The 22,899-nt window shown below is 33.1% G+C and overlaps 1 protein-coding gene across 4 annotated transcripts in view; it reads right to left on the reverse strand.

The window, feature by feature from the left end:
• Positions 1-22,899, reverse strand: part of LOC110023993 (AT-rich interactive domain-containing protein 6-like) — a 39,981-nt gene continuing 17,082 nt past the window's right edge. For 3 of the 4 annotated variants that reach the window (XM_020723676.1, XM_020723673.1, XM_020723675.1), the window contains exons 5-14: positions 14,436-14,481; positions 8,878-8,970; positions 3,330-3,452; positions 3,181-3,232; positions 3,029-3,104; positions 2,507-2,573; positions 2,268-2,318; positions 1,426-1,518; positions 1,174-1,347; positions 1-257 (exon numbers count right to left, since the gene is read on the reverse strand). In XM_020723676.1, coding sequence (XP_020579335.1) covers positions 1,243-1,347; positions 1,426-1,518; positions 2,268-2,318; positions 2,507-2,573; positions 3,029-3,104; positions 3,181-3,232; positions 3,330-3,452; positions 8,878-8,970; positions 14,436-14,481 — 706 coding nt within the window. In that variant the 3' untranslated portion in view covers positions 1-257; positions 1,174-1,242. The remainder of the gene's footprint in view (positions 258-1,173; positions 1,348-1,425; positions 1,519-2,267; positions 2,319-2,506; positions 2,574-3,028; positions 3,105-3,180; positions 3,233-3,329; positions 3,453-8,877; positions 8,971-14,435; positions 14,482-22,899) is intronic. The other variant, XM_020723674.1, reaches the window with a different exon arrangement.

A 22,899-nucleotide genomic window follows, 5' to 3' on the forward strand; every position in this document is an offset into this window, starting at 1 on the left:
TAACTGAACATCTAATAATAATTTAGGTATCCAGAGAAGAAGCTAGGAGGTTTTTACAATGTTGGTGCAAAGAAAGTCCTGATTCATCAGTTTTCTGTTTTGTCTCAACGGTCAACTCCCAGGTGTATGCTTTTTTGGGCTGTCCAATTTGTAAGGAACTCTAAGCATCAGGTAAAGCTCCAGCTCTCTGCAAAGTCCTTCTGGAGCAGTTTGCCAGACAGTCGCCCCAGATTATATTCTATAACCTAGGAAATAAACTTCAAATTTACAAAAAAAAAGGAAGATTTAGATACATACCACTCAATTCCTATGTATTTACTTATCTAATATCTAAAACTTTAATATTACATAATACTGCCTTACCTATTCATGAAAAGGTGCATTTCAGTTTTTAAAAGTAAAAAATAGTGATATTATTATGTGATTGAAAGATTTGGATTGCATAAACGTGGGACGTGTTGTTAGGTGTTAGATATGTAAATATATAGGAATTGAGTGTTGGCATAGATCAAAGAAATGGCAACAATCAAATATAAAAAACTTCATGAAATAAAATGTTAATAAATAAAATTTGGTGCTGGCATATCCGATCTCAATTTTTTCAAGTTGGATTTCAAAATTGTTTTCATTACATGAATAATCAATCAACATATGTATTTGATTCGTCTCAAATAATGAATGAATAATACATGTTGAACAAATTTTGATCAGAATAACCTCAAAATTTTTTTGTCGGTGTTAATTTCTATCAAACTCTAGGGAATCAAATTTTCAAAGACAATAAAGGTAGTTAAACTCACTAAAGAACAAATATAATCAGAAGTTAACATTGATTGCAACTTATATTATTAACTGAAAACCTTCCCCAAATAAAGATTTCAATTTCACATTTCAAACAACTGAAAATATCTCCACACCAAAACTTAAACTTTTGCATACATATCACCTCACCATGACATGAAAAGTGCATTTCACTTTCTAAAAGTTAAATTGGTAGTATTTTCAATGTGATATGAAAAATTTTGGTGATGTAAATGTAAGAAGTATAGGCGTTAGATATGTAAATACATTGGAATTGGGAGGTATGTATGTAAATGCCCAAAATAAAATCCTCACTTAAAACAAGTTTTCCATTTCCAAGCAAACAAAACGAAGCTTAAATTGAAAGCTTACCATTAAGCGCCAGCAAGATGGTGCCAAAATCTCTCCATTGTGGAGAAATGGAAAGATCTATCCGACCAACTATAAATCAACCTGCTCAAAAGGAGCCCGCACAAACAACTGGCCATGCAATGTAACCACAGCTGAAGTCTGATGAGGATCAATCCGTGAAGGTAATGTGATCACCTGCTCAGAAGTTCTCTTTTCACTAATGAAAAGGCAGCTATAAATCTGAATCAATGTACGAGGCAGACTCGAGCTTACTTTTTTAAAAGGTGTAACGCCCCAAGGGTTATCAGGCTGCTCAGGTTCACCCGATATGATCAAACGGCCTGCCGGGTCTGACTGAACATGAACCTGAAGACAAAAAAAATGAAATTGCTGGTTCTAACACGGCAAAGAATTGAATTAAGCGTGAAGTGTCAAAATAGTCCCCTGATAATTTACATGAGGTCATTTTAGTCGGAGAGAATCTACAAGTGTTAAATTAGTCTACAAATACATTTAACTAGGGCTAAAACAATCCTTCCCTAGAAGTATATTTAAGTTCATATTTTAAGAAAATGAAGAGTCAGTTCGTACTTTTGTAAAGCTTTGCGGCTAAAATGGCATCATGCAAATAGTTAGAAGATCATTTTGACAATTTTCTCATTGCATACTGCCAAAATAAATGAACTGGCGCATTCGCTCGTCAATCTACAAAAGAATCTAAGTGGCTTACAGAAGATGTCCCTATATTCTTTGGAAGCTTTAGAGTGAGTTAATTTTTTGTATCTAGAATAATGTCGACAATTGAAAAAGTAAAGTCCATTTGAACTATAGCCAGTCATATAAAAAGAATCCATACAATGGCTTTTAAGGAAATTGGAAAAGAAAAGGGCATTTTTTTACATTTATGCTACCAAAATCTTTCATATCATATTAAAAATATCACTAGTTTAACTTTTAAAAAGTGAAATAAATATTTTCATGCAAAGATAAAGGGGCATATATGTGAAAATTGAACTTTAGGAGCTTGATATGTAAATGCATAGAGTTAAGCGGGAGTGGTATGCATGTAAATCTTCAAAAAAATAAAAAAAAGAACTGTAAAGTATAGGTTTAACCTCTTCACGCAAAAGACCAGGAACTAAGGCATAGACTTCAAAGCAATCTTTCTGCAAAATAGCACATATTATTCGCGCATGAAAGCAAGGTAAGAAAACTAGATAAAGAATATATTAAGATATACTGCATCATAACAATGCACATGCATTGCATAGGTGCATAATTGAAAATTAAATGTGGATCCATACTTGACAAAACTAAAGTAAAACGATGAGGATTAGATTTAGAAAACACTAACCATTGTTCGCACATTTATTTTCACCCAATCAGCTGGAGATCCAACATCAACGACCATTAAATCCGCTCTGACAGTAAAAAATCACATTTTATCAACTGTAAGGTCAGTTGGCATCGCAACACTATAATCTGAATTACAACAAAATAAAAAATATAAGAAACACTGAAATTACAAGCTAAAACTTTGTTGCAACAGTATATAGTGGATACTAATGTTAAATTAAAATGGCATTTGTAAAAGTACTACGTTAAGCAATTAGATCTCAAACGCACAAGTACATGCATTTTGCAAAAAAAGGATGAGGTTGAGTGCAACAGTCCCTCCCCGTTGCCTCAAAGAAATGATATTTCTGATAAGCTGATGGTAGATATATTTCTGTTTGGAAAGTCTTCCACAGGATCCATCATTTTAAACGAAATGATTATATTGATGAAGTTATGTAACGTAGCAAATACATACATACATTGATAACATAACAAAAACAAAAAATTAAATTTGAATGTGGATGAATAAGATCTTAACTGTGGCTTGCCAAGTTTTGAATGTGCAACTTTAGCCGCCCTCTCCATGCTTGATGATTTTTTCCTCTTGAAAGCAGCTGAATTAGCCATATAAAAAGGATTAGCAGAGAGTAGACGAAAATAAAAAAGAAAAAAACCGCTCAAAATCCATACCAGTGGACTTGAGATTTTTCTCTCTCTTGATAAGAGAAATCGGAACCTTATCCTACAAAAGAAAACCATCAGTAAAACCACCTAAGCTGACAGCATCCAAAGATAAATATGACAAAGTAAGCTTAAATCCAGTTAAAATCTAAGAAAACCTTTATAACCGGATCCCCGACTTCACCATTACCAAGCATCCTTTGGGAGTGCCAGCCCTGCATGGCACGTGCTGCAGCATCCCTTCTGGCTCTTCCTGGGCCAGATGCTTGATTTCCACCACCCTAACAAGATATCATAAAAACCTCAAAGTGGGGAAAAACTATGATTATAAGGATAATTTCAGAAGTCCGCTCAAACAAAATCACAGAATGTCATTCTCACATAGAACACAAGTTAATAATGTCCATTTTTCTATACAAATCATGTAAAACAATATAAATGATGGCCATATCTCTATATAAATCATAAAAGCAAAAGTTTTACTCAAGGGAATCAAACTTACACCATACTATTCTAATATTTCAAAGTTTTATGCTCCAAAAAAAGCATTACTGAATTCTATTAGGCCTGCAATTTCAGAAATTATAGTGGAATATAATCATTTGAACATATTGTTTTTGTCAAGTTTCATGCCCATACAAACCTAAAAAATTTGTATTGTCTGTGCATACGTATTTATAAGACCAAGATACACAAATTCATCATAACTTCAAGGATGTATCCTATTATTCAAGATACAAGACTAGTATCTCATCAAAATAATGTCACTTAGAAAAGATCAAACACTTCTTTAGACATGGTAGTTTATTTTCCATGAGATAAAATATGTTTATTTCAACTAGAATTTCTCCGATATTTAGACTATAAATTGTTTAGATCAACGGTCTTGACTTCTTATGAGCTAAAGCACCCATAATTAATTGTCCTCTAATTCTTGGGAAAGCACTCTCAACAAATGATGGTTACTTGGGTTCAATTCTAGACTTAAATTTAAATTTTAACTAATTGATGGGGAATTTTTGGGAAAATCAAGACCTGATCATACCAACAATCCAAGAGATATTTAATAGGATCTCATGGTTTTATCATCCCAAGCATATCAACTATTCCAATCCACTAATGTCAAATAGTAAGACATAATATCCAAACCAACAATCAGGTCGATGCCACATATGCATCCATACAACCAGGGTGAATATTACGTGAATTTTAGTTTGCTTTGATTTTAGTTGATTAATGGGCTTATTAATATACCTAGTTCAATTAAAAATTGGGTTTGGGTTACCATCATTGAAAGATCTAAACTTGCTTGGGATGGGGCTTATTTCCATTGGAAGACTTTAGCAAGATTGGGACGGGACTTGTGTCTATATGAAGATCCAATTTCTAAATTTAGAATAAGAGGCAAGGCTTACATCTAGCTTTCTCGGATATTAAAATCAGCCACATAATGAATCTTGCAATCATGTCCTATAGGTAAAAAAAACGGATTACTTAAAGTTGAATTTGTTTTCGATTTAATACATTTTAGTGTGCAAATCAACGAGATGACTGACCAAGACCTTTAGATCGACTGGGATATAGCAAAAAAACCATATGTCCTCGGCTTATCTGCCTCATCAACTCGGACAATACTATTTGACTTTATGACTCTAAGGAAAATCATAAAAATTTAAGATTTAAAATATCATTTTAATAATGTTGCTGCTTTGTAGGGATACTACAAACATCTAGAGTAAGCCTATGGCCATTTGGAACAATTTCAATGTTCAAGATGCATTAGACATTGAACTCTTTCGTGTTTGGTTTCAATAAACTAATGAATGCATTTGAAGTTGTGTGAATTATTTACTTTTGTCACGTTAAAAATCCCGCTTTTAGTGATCTTTATAATAGATTAGATACTAAAGAGAATACAAAATATATGTATAACCTAGCCAAACAAAAAGAGTAGAAAAATAAATATTTAATTCAAGTAAAGTGTATTAAAGATGAAAATCAAAAAGTGTTTTTCTTAGAGAAATATATTCAACACAAGTGGGTGAGTTATTTTGATAAACTTTCAATGAAGTTTCTGAAAATATGATCGACCTTAGAAATTTTAATATCGTTAATAATAATAAAACATTTTATTTTTACCATCACAATAGCGAACGGAAGTTGAAGAGGCTTTAAAGAAAAACAAGAGTGGAAAATTAGTTGGACCTGATAATATCACAATTTAAGTGTGGAAATATTTAGAAGATTTGGAAGTTTCTTGGCTTACTAAACTCTTAAATATTATTTTAAAAACTAAAAAGATGCCCGAGGAATGGAGGAAGAGTATTTTGGTCTCCAATTTTACGAATAAAGGGATGCACAAGAGTGTGCAAACTATATGAGAAATAAGTTGATATGTCATGCTTTAAAATTACGGGAGAGGGTAATTGAACATAGGTTAAGATGTGATACAAAGATTTTTATATCAATTTAGATTTATGCGAGCAAGTCTACTATGGAAGTTATACATTTATTGAAAGCTTTGATGGAGAAGTACAAAGAGAATAAGCAGATCTACATATAATTTTTATTGAGTTAGAAAAAGCTTACGATAAGGTTCCAAGTGTAGTCATTTGGAGAGTTCTAGATAAGCAAGGTGTTGATATGACTAATATTTAAGTCATTAAAGATATGTATACTAGAGTTATTACTTGTGTTCGAACAGGAGGATTGACCAAGCATTTGACCAAGCATTTTTGACCAAGCATTTTCCTATATTAATTGAATTACATCATGGATCGGCTTTAAGCCCATGCCTTTTTGCGTTAGTTATGGATGTTCTTACTGGACATTAACAGGAAGATGTACCTTGGTGTATGTTTTTCGCTGATGATATCCTTCTTGTGGATAAGACTAGAGAAAGAGTTCAAAAAAAATTTTAATTATGAAGGTCTATATTGAAGTCTAAAGGCCTTCGTTCGAGTATATCTAAAACTGAATACATGTAATGTAATTTTAGAGGTAGTAACTTTAGTGGCAGAGTTGTAACTATTGGTGATCAAATCTTTAAAAGGAGTGATCGTTTTAGATATATCGGCTCTATATTTCAAAGTGATGCTGATATAAATGGGGATGTTATTAGTAGAATTCAGGTTGGTTGGTTGAAGTGGAGGAATGCATCAGAAATTATCGCTTAGATTGAAGAAAATTTTATAAGATGGTGATGAGACATGCAATGTTTTATGGCGTAGAATGTTAGCGTTAAGAAGAGAAGCAAAAAAATAAAGTTAAGTGTTGCTGAGATGAGAATGTTGAGGTGGCTGAGTGGCATGACACTTAAGAGACAAAATATGAAATAAATATATTTGTGATAGGGTGTACCTCTAGTGGCTAACAAGTTTAGAGAAAGTTGTTTTAGATGATTTTCTCCCATTAAACGCCGACAATCTAATGATCTTGTTAGGGGAGTAGATGTTTTAGATTCACCTTATGGTAGTCCTAAAAAGATTTGAACATAATGTATAAAAAATGATCTTAATCTACTAGAATTAAATGAAAATATGATACTCAAGAGGACACAATGGAGAAAAAGGATTCACCATTAGGAGGTTAGGTTAAATGCTCTGCATGCTTTCAAATATACATGCTTTTCGATGTGTACTCATGATTATGGATGTATTAACATGGATATTAGTGCCCTTACAACTAGAACAAGTTTCTTGTTTTTGAGAAAAAAAGTCAAGACAGACCATGAACTATTATAGAATCATTTTAGTCTTAGACATACATGTACTCAATTTAGTCCATTGACTCCTCAAATATGACCTAAGATAATCTCTCTATTGGATTATTTTGAATCATATTTAAGAGTCAAGGGACTATTTGTATCAAATTGAGTGTTCAAGGGGGTAAATTGGATATATTTGATAATCTTGGACTAAAATGACCCATTATAAATAGCCTTGGACCATTTTAACATTTTTTTTTGTTAACTTGAGTTATGCTCGTGATCGAGGATTTAATCTGTTAAAATTTATCACTAAACATTCAAAAATTCACATTAAGTTTCTTAATAAATTTTAAATTATTTGAAGCATATTTAAGTAAATTAATGTTAGATTATGGCAACATTCCCTATTTAAGAGATTTTTTAATGCTAAAAAGGCTATGAGACAAGTCCCTGACAACTACTATGAAACGTACCCTTAAAGATGCAGTATTAAGATGCAACGCAGCATTTGTCATTAAGACTCAAATAAATTGTTAGTTATAAAAGTCTAATCTACATTTATGTGGAGTAGCAAAAGAGCTAAAGAGTCCTAAAATGAGAGATGTGGAAGGTGAGATGGGGAAAAGACTGTGAGCATAAGATTTAATAGGAGGGTTGAATATTTTGCAATTTTGGGAGTAGCGGTGGATTTGGGTTGAGAGAATGTGAATTGGGGACAATGGGCATGTGTTGGTCGTATGAAGATTGGAAAGCAAATAAGTGCAAGATGATGTTCATACTTATAAAAGATTGATAGGAGCTGTGCAAGAGGGCTCTAACAAGAGGAAAGCTTCATGGATCGAGGTTCATGTTGGTCGAAAGGACAATAAAATGGAGGCTGATTGAAGGGTCAAAAGGGAAGTTGGGTTTTAGTAGAGAACACAAGGGATTGCAAGTAATGACAAATAGGCTACAAAGATGCAACTTGTTCGCATTAATTAAGGTGTGGATTGTGGGATTTGCGACGTGGAGGCTGGTTGTGGGCTGCAAGAGAGGCATGATGTCATTGTGATTATTTTAGGACATTAGCAGGTGAGAGATGTGGAGACGAGAACAAGCCAATAATTATGTGAAGAGTAATAAAGCAAAGAAGGATTGCATGAGCTCTCCACAATCTAAAAGTTGAATATTGATTATTGATTAACATATAAATAGAGAATAGTTTTTCAGTAGTAACCTGTTATATTTTATTTATGGTACACTTCCTGAGAGATCAATGACGAAAGGCAAGTTTGCATGCAATATGCAGTTCAATTTTAGAAAGGAGGGCCAATAAAAGGTCCAACCGACCACCGATTATATAATCCTGTTAAAATAACAGGGACTATACTAGTCACTAAGTAAATGTAATTAGAATTAGTAAAATTCTAAACAGTGAAAATTTGCCTGTCAAATTCTATTGATAGCAATCAACGGTATCAAAGACCACCACAGTGATAAGAACAGTATCTTTCTACTATAACAACCCCATAGTAAGTCTGGAAGAAATTCAATTTCTTGACCAACAGTCTGAGGCTCATCATTGGAGCCATAGCCAAACTATTTCAAGTGGTATGCAAGTCATTTTTCACCCACATACATCTCAAGTCTTGTACTTATACTTAATAATAAAAGGTTCACAGCCGAAAAAAAATAGGTAGTTCTAATATCCAATCAATAATATTAGAGACAAGATCAATTTAATATTCTGATTGATATGCATCAGAACTCTCTACAGATTTCCAAATAATTTGAGCAAAACCTTTTCCAGGAAGAAACGGACTTAGTCCCTTTTATATTGCTAGAAATAAGAAAGAAGACCAATACAGCAATATCTAATTGATAATTCTAGCAAATACAACATATGCTAAGAAAAGAAAGCAAGAAAATACAATAAATCCTCGAGTAATTCAAACCAGCAGTGATAATTTATGAAAACAATCAGCATTTGAAACAACAATAAAAAAAAAGAAATTCACCTGATTGTCCACAGTCGTAGGCTCTGGAAAGGAGGATATGGGTACATGAAGTTCACCTGTACGGACTTTATGTTTCTCATATTCAAGGAGGGCCTAAGAGGACATAGTGACAAAAGTAGATGAATGAAAAGATGATGCAAAAATAACCCCACACCAATATTCTCTAACTCAAAACATATTATATTGCATGTTGCAGAGTACAGCTAAATAATTAAATCTGCAGCATGACCAATCAACACCCCGTATATCAGTCACAAAAGAATGAAGTCTAATACAAGTAAAACCACCAAAATAGTATTTCCATAAAAAAAAGGTCCAAGACAGCAAGTTGGCTGAACAATGCATAAAACAAACAGCCATAAGTTTATGGATATAACAATCAAAGACAGCTTCAGGACAATGGCAACCATATATGTATGTGGGGAGGGGAGGAGGGAGGGAGGGAGGGAGGGAGAGATAAATACATGTATTACCAATAAATGCACATTTAGAAATATTATTTCAACACTCATTTGTCTTTGTGGATGTATGGACATAGAAGGAAAAAATATCATGACAACTCTACATAAAAAATATATAGTGTACAAAATTGCAAGCAAAATTAACACCACAAACAGAAACATTACAGGCTAAATTTCCTGTAAAATAGAAAAACATAGCATACACCTATACTCATCATTCAAATATTTTAAATAGGTTGTGCTTGCCATCATGGGTATCAAATCACCATTAAATGAAATTCAAATCAGAAAGCAGCAGGTGGCGTCTCCAAGATGAATCAAGAGAGTGCCTATGTATTGAAAGCATCATACATTGATATTCTTAAGTATTTTACTTCTAGGATCTATGAAAATCTATAATGCAAAAACATTTCTAAAAGGCCCCCACAGCCCTACTGTATGCCTTGCGCGCATAGGACTCCAGTATAACCAGTGGAAAATGTCAATTTGAACATCACATTTTTTGTTAAACTTAATAGTTATTAGATACTTAAACATGTTTCTTGACGCATTTACACTTGAGTCTTTCTAGTTCTTACCCTTATTCTTTTTACCAATATTTACTCTGTGAAATGGTTGCATAGCTTCCATCAGCAGAGACCCATACTCGCTAAGAGTTCAACTCTCTTTCCTTCCTCTTTGGATATCATTTCATTCATTCATGGGACCCTTACTGCCTACTTATAAATATGTGACCTATTGTAATAATTTTGTAAATAATTAGATTCCCTAATTTCATATTTTTCCATATTAGAAGCTTTCTTAGAATTGTTACAATTATATAAATTAAGGATACTCCAAAAGAGACTCTGAACAATTCGTATGTGGCCAATTTAGTCCTAATGTATTACATTTTTCCAATTTAGTCTCTCAACTGTACAAAATTGATCCGAGATAGTCACCCTCGGACAATAATAGAACCAAAATTGTATAGTCAAGGGATTAAAGTAGAAAGATTTTTTATCACCAATTCTATATGAGAGATTATTTTAGATCAATTTTGTATAATCGAGAAATTAAATTTAAAAAAAAATAACTAATCTTATAAGTTATGTATATGTCAAAATGAAACACACCAAAAAATCAATTGTCACCACTTCTTAATATTAATTTGAAGCCATAAGCCATTTCTCTTCCTTGTATTTCCATTATTGTAGTCTTCACCGCTGCATTACCAAAATCCTATGGCCATCATTGTTGCACTATCTTATTCTTATCATATTTTTCTATGGCTATAACCTTCATCGCTACATTGCTAGAAGCATTTCTTACGGTTGCAACTTTCATCGTTGCATTCTTGCATTCATTTTTATTTTATATTTTTTATTATGAAATGAATCAAAATGTTCCTCTTCAAGGAAAACAACAATACCCATAACCTTTTGTCTAGAGTTCTCTTGAAATAAATAGATGCAATCCATATCCAAATTCAAATTTGCAAAATATCCATTCAATATACCAATTGAAATAAAAAGAACTACCTAAAATGGTTGTAATTGGTTTGCAGGATCTTAAAGAGAATAAAAAAATTGAACCATTTATATGGTACAAAAAAACAATAGCTTGCTATAAGTGCCTTAGAAACATCTATAACAAGTACTTGTACTCTATCGTTACCAGGTATTATCTCATCTTCTCATGCCTACAGCTCAAAAACACCCATTTCAAGGTCCTAAATCATCAGTTCTAGAGTAACCGGCCATATGAGCACATTTTCTCACAATTTTTTTCCATTATGCATTATTCTAGCAGCAAGAAATTACCCATGGCCGATGATTTCTTGACATAAATGGCTGATCATGGAGGTATTCCTATAAATAAATCACTCGTACAATCAAATGTTCTTCATATATTTAAAATATTTGCCAGCTTACTATCCATTCAAAAGATAAATAAGGATTCTGAATTCATTGTTGTGTTTTGTTCTATAATGTCTTTCAAGGAATAAGGTGCGAGGAGGACAATTAGGAATGTTAAAGCAACTAATGATCTCTACCACCTTAAGGAACCAATGATTAAAAAAAATCCATACAACCGTCAATATTCCCTCTATTCTTCAAAACTAACAAAAAGAAAATGGATAACACCAATATTTTAGCCACGCCCTTTAATGTTTCCAAAACATGTTTCTATTATCATTCAAAGAACTAATATTGTAGAATTTCATTAAATTATTTGCGAACTAGCAACCATATAAATGTATGAACTTTCTGATGAGTGATGTAAGAAACCTTGTTCCTTCCTTTAATTTAGAGTGATATATCTAAGGAGCATCCTCAACACCTAACATCTTTGAGGATTGACAGTTTGGGTCCTTTATCGACGATTGCACTATTACATCATAGATCTTTCACCAAGAAAATCAAAAGAGGTAGTAGGTGTCATCTTTTCCACCTTTTTTTTAATAGAATCAAAAATAATTTTGTTTTGGAATTAAGAGTTGAATCCAACAATGTTAAACTTTACTTTAAACATTCTCTCCGTATACTACCAAGAAAAAAAAATAATATGAGTCTTCTTATGTGTATGCACTAATAATATAAAGTGGTAGAGCAAAAGATGATCACACAGTCTATACAGTCTATTTATTTTCAAAAAAACATCCCATAATAATATTAGAGGGGACCCTTTTTAATAGTCACCCACATCATAAATCAATTACCAATAAAATTCCTCGGGTTCTACAAATCCTAGAAAAATTCCACTATTATAATACCTCAAAAAACTGTCCCAAAAATAATTGGAAGTATGCCTTTGTTTATATTCATTCCCAAATAAAGAAATTTGATCCTCAAGAAATTTAATGTCTCTTCATTGGCCATTCTTCCAAACAAAAATGTGCAAATGCTACCATCTCTTCACAATAATGCTGTATTTATCTGATGATGTCACTTTCAAAAAAAAGATCACTACTTTGTTGTTGCTTAACCCAAGAATAAAATATCATTCACAAGTGAATTTTTCCTCCTAAATTTCCTTTCCTTACACCCTTATCCTAACAAACAAAACCATTCCAAAACCAATCACTCACGCACTAGCTAAATCTATACCAAAACCACCTTCTACTTGGTTACTTCTACAGTTCAAGATGAATATCTTCATGAAGGTGGTAGTTTAGTATTCCTAGGACTCTTTGCTTGTATGTTTTTAATATCTTCACTATAATTATTTAAAAAAAAAACATATTTTTCTCCTAAAAGCCCAACAAAACAAATCTTGAAGTAGGTCAATCATCTCTTTTCAAGAACAATTGGAACAATATTAAAATCCTTTCATTGTTTCAAATATTCTTTTCAAAAATTCCCTTAAACAAATCACCTCCATTATAGTACTTCTGGAAAAAATCACATTTATTCATGAATAATAATGAGATAATTCCAAGTCATTGTTCTATAAACCTCTCAGAAAACTTCTAAAGCATGAATGATAAATTCAATCTATATATAATTATGACCTCTTATAATTTTCTTTTGTTCTCACAATGATATTAAAATCTTTCTTTTAACGTTTGAGACTCTGTCAATCTTCACAATACAAATAAAAATTTCTTAACAAATTACCTTTATTCACATTCATTAAAGCAAAATAGCCATCACTTTTACCTGATTAATCAATAATTTACTTCATGAGTTTGTTCATGTGCTCTTCTATAAAATCACTACCTAAAACACTAATTTAGCAAATTTTCAAAAATTTATTAACCAGGTAGATGATTTGATTTTTGGGATTCAAATTGACAGCAATGCTGTAAGATAAAAAAATATATTTTTTAAATTTCATCTGCTGTCACGTGTACATATAAAAAATTACATGCATACATGCATGCATATATACATACATACATACAATGTTTACGATATGCCCACAAAATTATGATGTTACGTATACATATATGCATACATGCATCCAAGGGAGGGGGAGAGAGAGAGAGAGAGAGAGAGAGAGAGAGGGAGGGTGGGTGGGGGGGTTCGTCCTCCTAGGAGAAGAATCATCACTTTCCTCCAATTTAGCTCTTGTTGTAACAACCTCCAAATGCAAGATCAGAAATATTCAATCTCATTAACAATATTAAAACTAGTTGTGTATGATTTCAGAAAAGTTCGAGATTATTTGATCTTCAATTAAGTGAAACAAAATCTTCTCAAATGATGGCTCCAATAACATGAGATAAGTGTTGTTAATGAAATCCTTATTAGCGATTTACATATGCAAATGGACTAAGATGGATCATCCATCCATATGCATCCAAATTTTCCAAATGCATGGCTCCAATAGCATGAGATATGGGTCGTTGATGAAATCTTAATTAGTGATTGAAATGAATAAGGACTTCTAAGATGTTTCGCCCACCTGCCCGTACATACAAATATACATACTGAGTGGGCATTTCTCCTTCTAGGGCAATCCCTCAAATTTCTGAGTATAGCATTAAAAAAAAAAAAAATCAAGGGCATTTATTATGTTCAACATCATTTAAACTGGTGATGCCCAATGCCATGAATTTAAAGATATCTGACAATCCATCACATGCATTGACAATCTCTTAATGTATAGCATCCATCATGTGAGAAAATATTTTAAATTTGCAAAGGATATTCTCACAAATGATTTCAAATTTACTTCATGAATTGATATTTATATTTAAAGCATTTTTCAGAGTTTTGATTGGTGAAATGCAAGGATAAAGAGAGTTTCTAAGTAGGATTTTATTTTGACCATCCTTATATTTCAAATGCTCCGTGGATGCTCAAATGTTTATGAAAATAGCAAAGTGAATTCACAGGTGCTCTTGTATTAGAGCTGAAAATAAGCTGTATAATTTTATTTTTAAAAGATTAACAAAATTAAGAGGAAATAGTTGCATCTCTTTTTGCAAATATATACTATAAATATGCATGCATAAATTCTACAAATTTATATGTCCTACTTTATCAAAAGTTATCGAATCCACTGCCTATTGCATATTAATAAGAATATAATGTTAATAAAGTGACAAGGGATAGTATAAAAACTAATTTGTGTGCATGCAGCTGCAGGCTCCAGCAAAAAAATCATTACCTTCTCATAGAAACAACGAAATGACCAGGAGACAGTTGTACAAGTCCTAAAAAACAAAGAAAAAATATCAGGGACTTTGTGCTTAAACTTTGAAGTCCCAAGTGCTTAAAAATCACACTGGACTTCAAATTCAATTCATTCATGCTTCTATAAACTTTGAAGAGAACATTAATATCAAAACAAGATCATTAGAAGAACGCAATTAATCAATCGTGATTAGGGTAAACCTGAGAAAAAGTAACCAAGCCAAATCCAAATAAGATCTAACTGGCAAGAACTACCCAGTCCGACTAATTTATTGTCACTGATAGCATCCCTAGATAAACAACCTACATTTACGCCGTCGCGTGGCATACGAAACAAGCTCACGCATGCATTATGTAGTTAAGTTGTTATATCATACCTTTTTTTTTTTAAATACATATTAGAAGAACAATTTGCACGATAAATATTAATATGAATACAAATAGCCAACATAACCTAGGTTTAGCCCTAATTTTCATACAACTTGTCAATGTCGAGATGTTGAGATGTTTGCTTAGGGAGAATTCGGAAAAATTGTATAATCTCAATGTTGTATGTCCCCTCTCATTTTTTAATATTACTTTTATTTTTATTTGAGAGGTAAAATATGAAAGAAACTTCATGAAGACTATACATGTGAAAAAATAGTAAGAATTCTAGAATCTTCTAAGCCATCTCAACTTATTAAACTCAAAAAAAAAAAAAAGAACTCCTATGAAAAATGCCATATAGAAACTAAAGAGAAATTATTTTATATTTTCATTTATTTTCTATTTTTTTATTTTCTAGGTTCTGGGTCTCCCAAAGAAATGCTATTCCTAAGGTTAGTTACATCTTGTGTGATACCCAATAACACACTCAATAAGAAAAATTAACCTTGTGCTCCAAAATCATTCCTTCATAAAACCAGGTTAGTAGGCTCAACCACGACAAAGACAATTTTCAGATTTTTTTTTTACATGTAGGTATCTCTCAATTTGATCTATTTCCATTTAATCATATATTCTTCATCCCCAATAATTGTGTAATAAAAAAATTGTTATCGAATTGAATCATATCATGCTCCTGGTCAAACTCTATATATAAACAATTGAGTTAACTAAAATCCACACTGGTAGGTGATGTGAATAAAATTTGCAAGGATTGTACGGTGTTTTTACTACATTATTTGTGTCATTTTTATTTTTTTTGTGGCAACACTGAGTATGTCTGTGCAATATACAGGGGAACATTTTGGAGTAATTGGCACAAAATAGGCTAAGTCGACAATAAGCAACCTGGCGCCAGCCTCAGTGCCTGAGGTTACTAGATTTATGCCAAAATATAGAGAAGATATCTCAGAACAAAACCACGAGTGCCACCATGTCAGCGCCACCAAGCCCCCCATGTACATAGAGCAGTTTTTGTGGTTCTTCTTATAGTTTTGATGTGGCAAAGCAAATAAGGACTAGATTTCTTCAAGGGGGAGATTGGAAACATTTTGGGAAAAGACTAGCACCACATTTGGGAGAGGAAAGTGACTTTGGGAGATTTCTAGCGTGAGTGTGTGAGATATACTGGTTTTGTGTAAAAGAGAGTGAGGGTATGATTATATAAAGCAAATAAAAATATTTCAAAGGGAGAACAAATCTTGAGAGCAAGATTTCATTCATCTAATTTTTCAATTCCTTTTACTTTGTAGACTTAGTTTGAATTTATTAATGCAAAGTGTGTTTGTTTCAAATCATTAGTAGCACTTAATCTCTTTGCTATTTTGAATTGATCCTTTTTTAAAATCTAAGAAAATACATATTAGATTTTTTTAACTTATGAATGAAGAAAATGTTTTAACCTTCCAATCTTAATTTACATTCAAGCTGATTATTTGAATTGTTAAAATTAGTTGTACTCTAGGATCTTTGGAAAAAGACTAGAAACACAATTAGGTTAAAGCACACGAGTTTAGTGAAATAGGAATATTGTTAGTAAACTTTTGCAATCTTAAATGGAGAATGTAGATGCCTGAGAATTCTTGCAGGATTAAGAAAACCTAACTAAAATAAGGGATTCCAACATCTAATATAACTTAGAAGATAGTGGTAAGTAATATACACCAATTAACAAATACATAAAAAAAAAAAGTTGGAGGAACTTAAATTTTACTGAACCAATCCAAGGGAAATTTTCACATTATTAGGAAACTCTTTTCATTAACTTAGATATTTGATTCTGAATTTTGGATTTTAAACACCTTAAAAACCTCAAAATTTTGCAATATCTTTAGTTTAACATATAACTAGTAAACCAGTAATCAGACTGAATTGATAATTAACTCGTTCATCATGGGATCGATAATTGAACTCATAATTCATTTTACTACTTTATCGACACGTATACTTGTATAATAATGAGTATTTAACAATATTTTTGTATTAAATTATTGACGTCGTTGTCGATAAAAGACGTTAATTTTTAAATTAGGAGAATATTAGTTGAGAATTTAGGGCTTCGATATGAAAATTGTAGTATTCCTTTTATAGTGTTTGCATGCTCATTTTTGTTATTATTTAAAATTAAAAAAATTCAAAGATGTCGTGAATTATGTTTTGGTTATATTCTGCACTTTATTTGTTTTTTTTTTGTATTCATGTTACTAGGGTTCTATTTATTATTGTGAATTATTATATTAGGATTACTAATTAATCCTAAGTTGTATGTGTAGGATTGGATTTGTTGAACTATTATCATTTGATCCTGAAACATAAAAAACTGCTCTAAAACTTTGGAAAATTTTTAGAACTTAAAAAGACTTCAGAAGAAATGACAAATAACCAGGGAAACAATGATCAGCCTAGATCACTTAGAGACTTTGTCAATCCCATGGCAGATGAGATTCACCAGAGTATTAATAACCTTATCGTTAAAGTCAATACCTTTGAACTCAAACATGCAATTATCCATATTGTTCAAAATAATCAATTTGAAGATTCACCCAAAAAAGACTCAAACATACACATAGTCAGCCTTGTAAAATTGTGTGGGACCCTTAGTTATAATAGTGTCTCAAATAATACAGTTAGACTTAAGTTATCATTTTTCCATAGATATAGAGTTCAGATGTTACATACTCGTTAGCACCAGGGCCTATCACAGCTTAAAATGACTAAGCACAAAGATTTCTAGTAAAATAATTTCCACCTTCTAAAACTACTAAACTAAGGAATAATGTTACCTCTTTCACCCAGATTGATAGCGAATAAATTAATAAAGCCTGGGAGAGATTTAAAAATTTGTTCAGTAAATATCCACACCATGTCTTACTTTCTTGATTGATAATACAGACTGTTTATAACGGATCGGTGGGATCATTGAGATCGGTCATAGAAGTTGCAGTAAGGGGGTCTTTGCTACAAGACCTTTTGAGGCCCATTTGATTATAGAGAAAATGACTGCTAATAATTTTTAATGACCTTAAAAAGGAGTAACTTAGAAAAGTAACTGGCATTCATGAACAGAATGTTCCATCAATTTTGACTGCAAGGGTAGCTGCAATATCCAAAAAAGTTATATAATTTTGACTTAAATTTTGCACTAAGATCCCTAGTAATCAAAGAAAAAAATTATGGACGCTTAGTTGATCCTAGTGTTGTAGTTGTGGAGTCATTAAATACTATATATAATAGATCTACCAACCCTTATTCAAACACTTACAATTCTGATTGGAGGAATCACTCAAATTTTAATTATAATAAAAATAAACAAAATGCAAGAAACTAACAATGGGGTAGTAACCAACAAAACAATTTAGGCAACTGGAATAACTAATAAAATAATTTTAACCTGAGATAGACTTGCCCACCTAAATTCACTTCCAATAATCAATTAAAAGAAAAAAATTATCTTTAAAACAAATGGTGTTACAAATGAAAAACCAGATGCAAATTCAAGCTACGACCATTGGAAAAATTAAGAATCAATTATTATAATAAGCAAATTCACTAAGTAGCAAACTCTAATAGACGCTGCTAAGTAACACCGCAGAAAAATCTAAAGAGGAAAGGAGCAGTGCGAAGCTATTAAATTGAGAAGTGAAAAGGATTTAGAGGAGATAGCAAGGAAAGAGTTTGGTATAGAAAAGTTAGAGCCTAAAAAATTTAGTGAAAAACATTTCTCAAACTTTAAAAAAATACCCTCACCTCTTAGGAAAGAACAAGAGAAACCACCACAACATTTTCCCCAAAGACTTCAGACATAAGTTAGACCAACAGTTCTCCAATTTTTTAGAAGTGTTCAAAAACCTGACCATAAACATTCTATTTGCAAAAGATTTAGAACATATGCCTAATTATTTTTAAGTTTATGAAGAAAATCCTTAACAAGAAACAAAAATTAGGTGATTGAGATTGGCTTTCACTAAGAAATATAAGTCTATCTTGCAAAAGAAACTTACACAACTTAAGAATCTAGATAGTTTTATTATTATTGGCACCATAGGTGATAACTTCTTTGGAAAAAAAACTTGTGTGACTTAGGGCTAATTTGGGGTAGCTTTTTTGTTCGCGCTTTCTGCCATTTGAAAACAGCGGCGCGACAGCGTTCTCGAAAAATTTATGTAAAACGTGGACGCGAGTTCGACTCCGCGGCCCGCGTTTCTTTGCGTGCTTTTTATCCCGCGGCCTCGGCTCCCTCCCTCGCATTTCTTTTGTCTGTCTCACCCCGTGGCTCCCTCTCTCGCGATGCTTCTATCCTAGGTACCTCTCTCTCCTGGATCCGTGGCTCAGATGCTAGGCATTGTTTTCAACTGTCTCTTATTAGTTGCAAGAGGTTGTTCCAGGGACCATTACATACTTCTCCATCTCCTCTATTTTCTTCCGCTCAATTTGGTGATTTTGTGCACTCTGTGCTCTGTGTGGTGGTTCCCTTCCTTCGGTTGGTGATTATTGCGGTGAGCTTTCTATTCTATCTTTCCCTCTCCCTTCTCTTTTCGGCTTGGTTTGGTGGTTATGCACATTACGGGCCCTGTGGCGTATTCTCCTCTACATCTCCCCTCTATTCTTCACCTTCTGCGCATTATGGTTGTTGGTTTCATCTCCTTGATTTCTCTGTTTGCTCGGTTTAATAGTTTACAGTTTGATATGCTCAGTTGATGATTTTGATGCTTCATGTTGCATCCATGATGGATTTGGATTATGATTTTGAAGCTCTGTGATTTGTGATTTCAGTTGGCAATGTTCCTCGAATTGGTGCTTTGCGGTGAGCTTTGGAATTGGTGCATGATTTCTCAAATGCCATGTATGTGGTCTGTTCAGTTCGTGGATTTGATAAGTTTGTTTTGGTTTTATTGAGATAATTATATACCTAGCACCTTAAGCAGTGCTTCTCAATATCGTTGTTGTATATGGCTTGTGGTTTGCACTTTTTTTTTGGTTTTAGGACAATTGCATACATAACTCTCGAAACACTCTCTTTCGTGGTGGCTTTACCCTGTTTGGTTTATGATGTTGGATTTGTTAAGGAAAAAATATGGATTTTATCATGAATTTTGATATTTCAGTGAGAATTTGAAAAATGGATAAAGTTGGTTATGGATTTGTTAATAACAATATTTCGGGTGTTGTGTATGTTTTGAATATGAGTTGAGATTTTAACATGAATTTGAATAATTGAGTGAGAAATTAAAAAATGGATAAAAGATGGTGTAGAATTTGTTAATAGCAATGTTTACGGTGATGTGTATGTTTTAAATATGGGTTGAGGTTTTTAATTTTATCATAGATTTTCTCATGGTAATAAGAAATTAATAAATGTACAAAAGATAGTGCTACCTTTGTTAACAGAAAAGTTTCAGGTGGTGTTTATATGTTTTGATAAAACTCATGAAATAGATGTTAAATATGGGTTTATTGCTATGCTCTTTGATTTCTTAAGGTTGCTTTGGCCTTCTTTTGCGGCTCTCCCTATCGGTGTGGAGGGGTGTAGGGGGGTGTGGTTGGTGTGTGGCGGTGGTGGTGTTTGTGTGGAGGTGGTGGTGTTTGTGTGGAGGAACTGGTTATTGTGTGGTTTTTTTTTTGTGTGGAGGCGGTGCTTAGTGTGTGGTTCTGTTTGTGTGGAGGTGGTGGTGGTGGTGTGTTGGATGTGTTGGTGTCTTGGTGTATCGGTATGTGGAGATGTTGATGTGGGAGTGGTGGTGTATGGTGGAAGTGTTGGTGTTTGTGTCGTGTTTGGTGGTGTTTGTGTATTGGTGTATAGAGATGGTGGTGTCTATGTGGAGGTTTTGTTGTGAGGTTGTGGATGTTATGGTTAGTGTGTGGTTGTCTTTGTGTGGAGGTGTTGGAGTGTGGAGGTAATGGTGGATGTATTGATGTCTTGATGTGCCAGTATGTGAAGGCATTGGTGTGGAGGGGAGGTGTTGATGTTTGTGTGGTGTATGTGTGGTGTCCAGTGGTGCCTATGTTGGTGTGTAGAGATGGTGGTTGTCTATGTAGATGTGGTGGTTAGTGTGTGGTTGTGTCTGTATGGAAGTGGTGTTGGTGGTGTGGTGGATGTGTTGGTGTCTTGATGTGCCGGTGTGTGGACGTCGTGGTGATGATATTGTAGCATTCTGAATTTTCTCTGATTTGTGACAATGTAGCATTCTTATTTATGTTAATTAATTTTTTTTCCATGCTAGTAATATAATGGTTAAGACAAAAGAAACTGGTTTGTCTGCAATGTGAAATAAAGAGACAATTAATATTTTGTGACCTTTGCTGCAAAGAGGTTGATCTGAGAAATAGGTCGATTATCTATTTCGATAAGGAAGTAGGCAAAATATTATTAGAAAATTCAAAAAAAGTACAGGTAGAGAGTATGATAAGATATAGTTAAAATACAAGTGGTATCAGCTAAAGAATGATTGAAAAATCTGAAAACATTTGAATCGAGGATCAACAAACTTTATGTGGAATCCGGTGAAGCGAACAATTGATAACTCTGAGAAGTGGTGGACAGAATGACTTTAAGTGAGCATTTTTTAAATGTCCCATATTTTTGTCAATTTTTTATTTATTTTTAAATTCAACTACATGTTATATGAAATTATAAATGGTGTCTGCTGCAAAAAAAATTTTAATACAGTGAAATCGATCCTGAGTTGGAGAAGTTGGATCTCACGTTTGGGGGTTTCATGGCAACCGCCAAAAATGCATGTGCCACACTGAGGCGAGGTTTGGTGGCATCCCCGAAAAGTTTGGAGTTGACCAAACAGATGATTCCACCGAAGGCCCCAACCCGGATCTCCATAAACTTGAGTCCACAAGTTGCTCTAAGCGTCATCGGGTTGAAAATGAAAATAAAATGGGAGTTGCTTTCCTTAGAAGTCGAATATCACAGTTGGTGACTTCATGCAGTAATGACCCCAACACATCTTAAACAAGTTCTATCTAGCATGTTGTACAAAATCTGAATGCAACTCCAGAAATTTTTTAGGGCATGTTGTTGTATTTATGTTCTATGAAGTTGAATGAAGATTCAACCCGAAGAGAGTTTTTCATCACGATGCCCGATAACAGTAGAGTGGCTTACCTACGATATTTTTATGGGAGTTGGTACATCCTGAGAATTGCTCTGTTACTGTAGACTTTAAAGTTCTCTGCTAACTTCACGTCAACCAAAGAGCTACGGAAGAGTTTTACAGGTGTTCACAAAGAATCACGGAAAACTGTGACTTTTTCGGTGGGCAGATAGGCTGAAAGATTCCACCGTCGAGAGTATCACTAGAGGACGACTTAGCTCTTGGCACTCGTCGTCTGTATTTTAAAAATAACATTATCATATTATTAATTGTTGTTTTAATAATTTTTTTCTTAATTTTGGTAATCATGATACTCACTGTTAAGTGAAGTGTCCATCTTTTTTTATAATTTTTTGCACTTGATTTTTGTTTCTAAAGTATAAAATGTATTGGCATGACAGTTATATTTCAAACAACATTATTATACAAGGGCACCATAGTCATTTGTCCAAAACAACTGCAACAAAGATGTTTTGAAACTGCAAAAAACAAACAGGCATCCAGTTTCTGCGCAGCAGCTGCTTATTATTAAGCTGCAGCTAGGGCTGTAAACGAGCCGAGCTTGAGCGAGCTTAGGCTTGGCTCGTGTTCAGCTCGTTCGAAATAGCTCGTGTTCGAAATCGGTTCGTGTTTGAAATCGGCTCATGAACAGTGCGTTCGTGTTCGGCTCGAATTAAATATTCGTGTTCGTGTTCAGCTCGTGTTCGGCTCGAAATTGGCTTTTTAAACTAAAATTGAGAAAAAATAGATGTAAAGTGTGGGATTCGAACCTGGATCAAATCTATACAAAAAAAGACACTAACCACATTGCCACATGAGGTGTTATGATTTAAACTTAGACATAAATATATATAATATATTATTATATAAATAATATATGTAATATATTGTTATATAAAAAGTTATATA

The sequence above is a fragment of the Phalaenopsis equestris genome, unplaced genomic scaffold (genome assembly GCF_001263595.1).
Source record: "Phalaenopsis equestris unplaced genomic scaffold, ASM126359v1 Scaffold000240, whole genome shotgun sequence".
In the NCBI taxonomy this organism is placed as follows: Eukaryota; Viridiplantae; Streptophyta; class Magnoliopsida; order Asparagales; family Orchidaceae; genus Phalaenopsis; species Phalaenopsis equestris.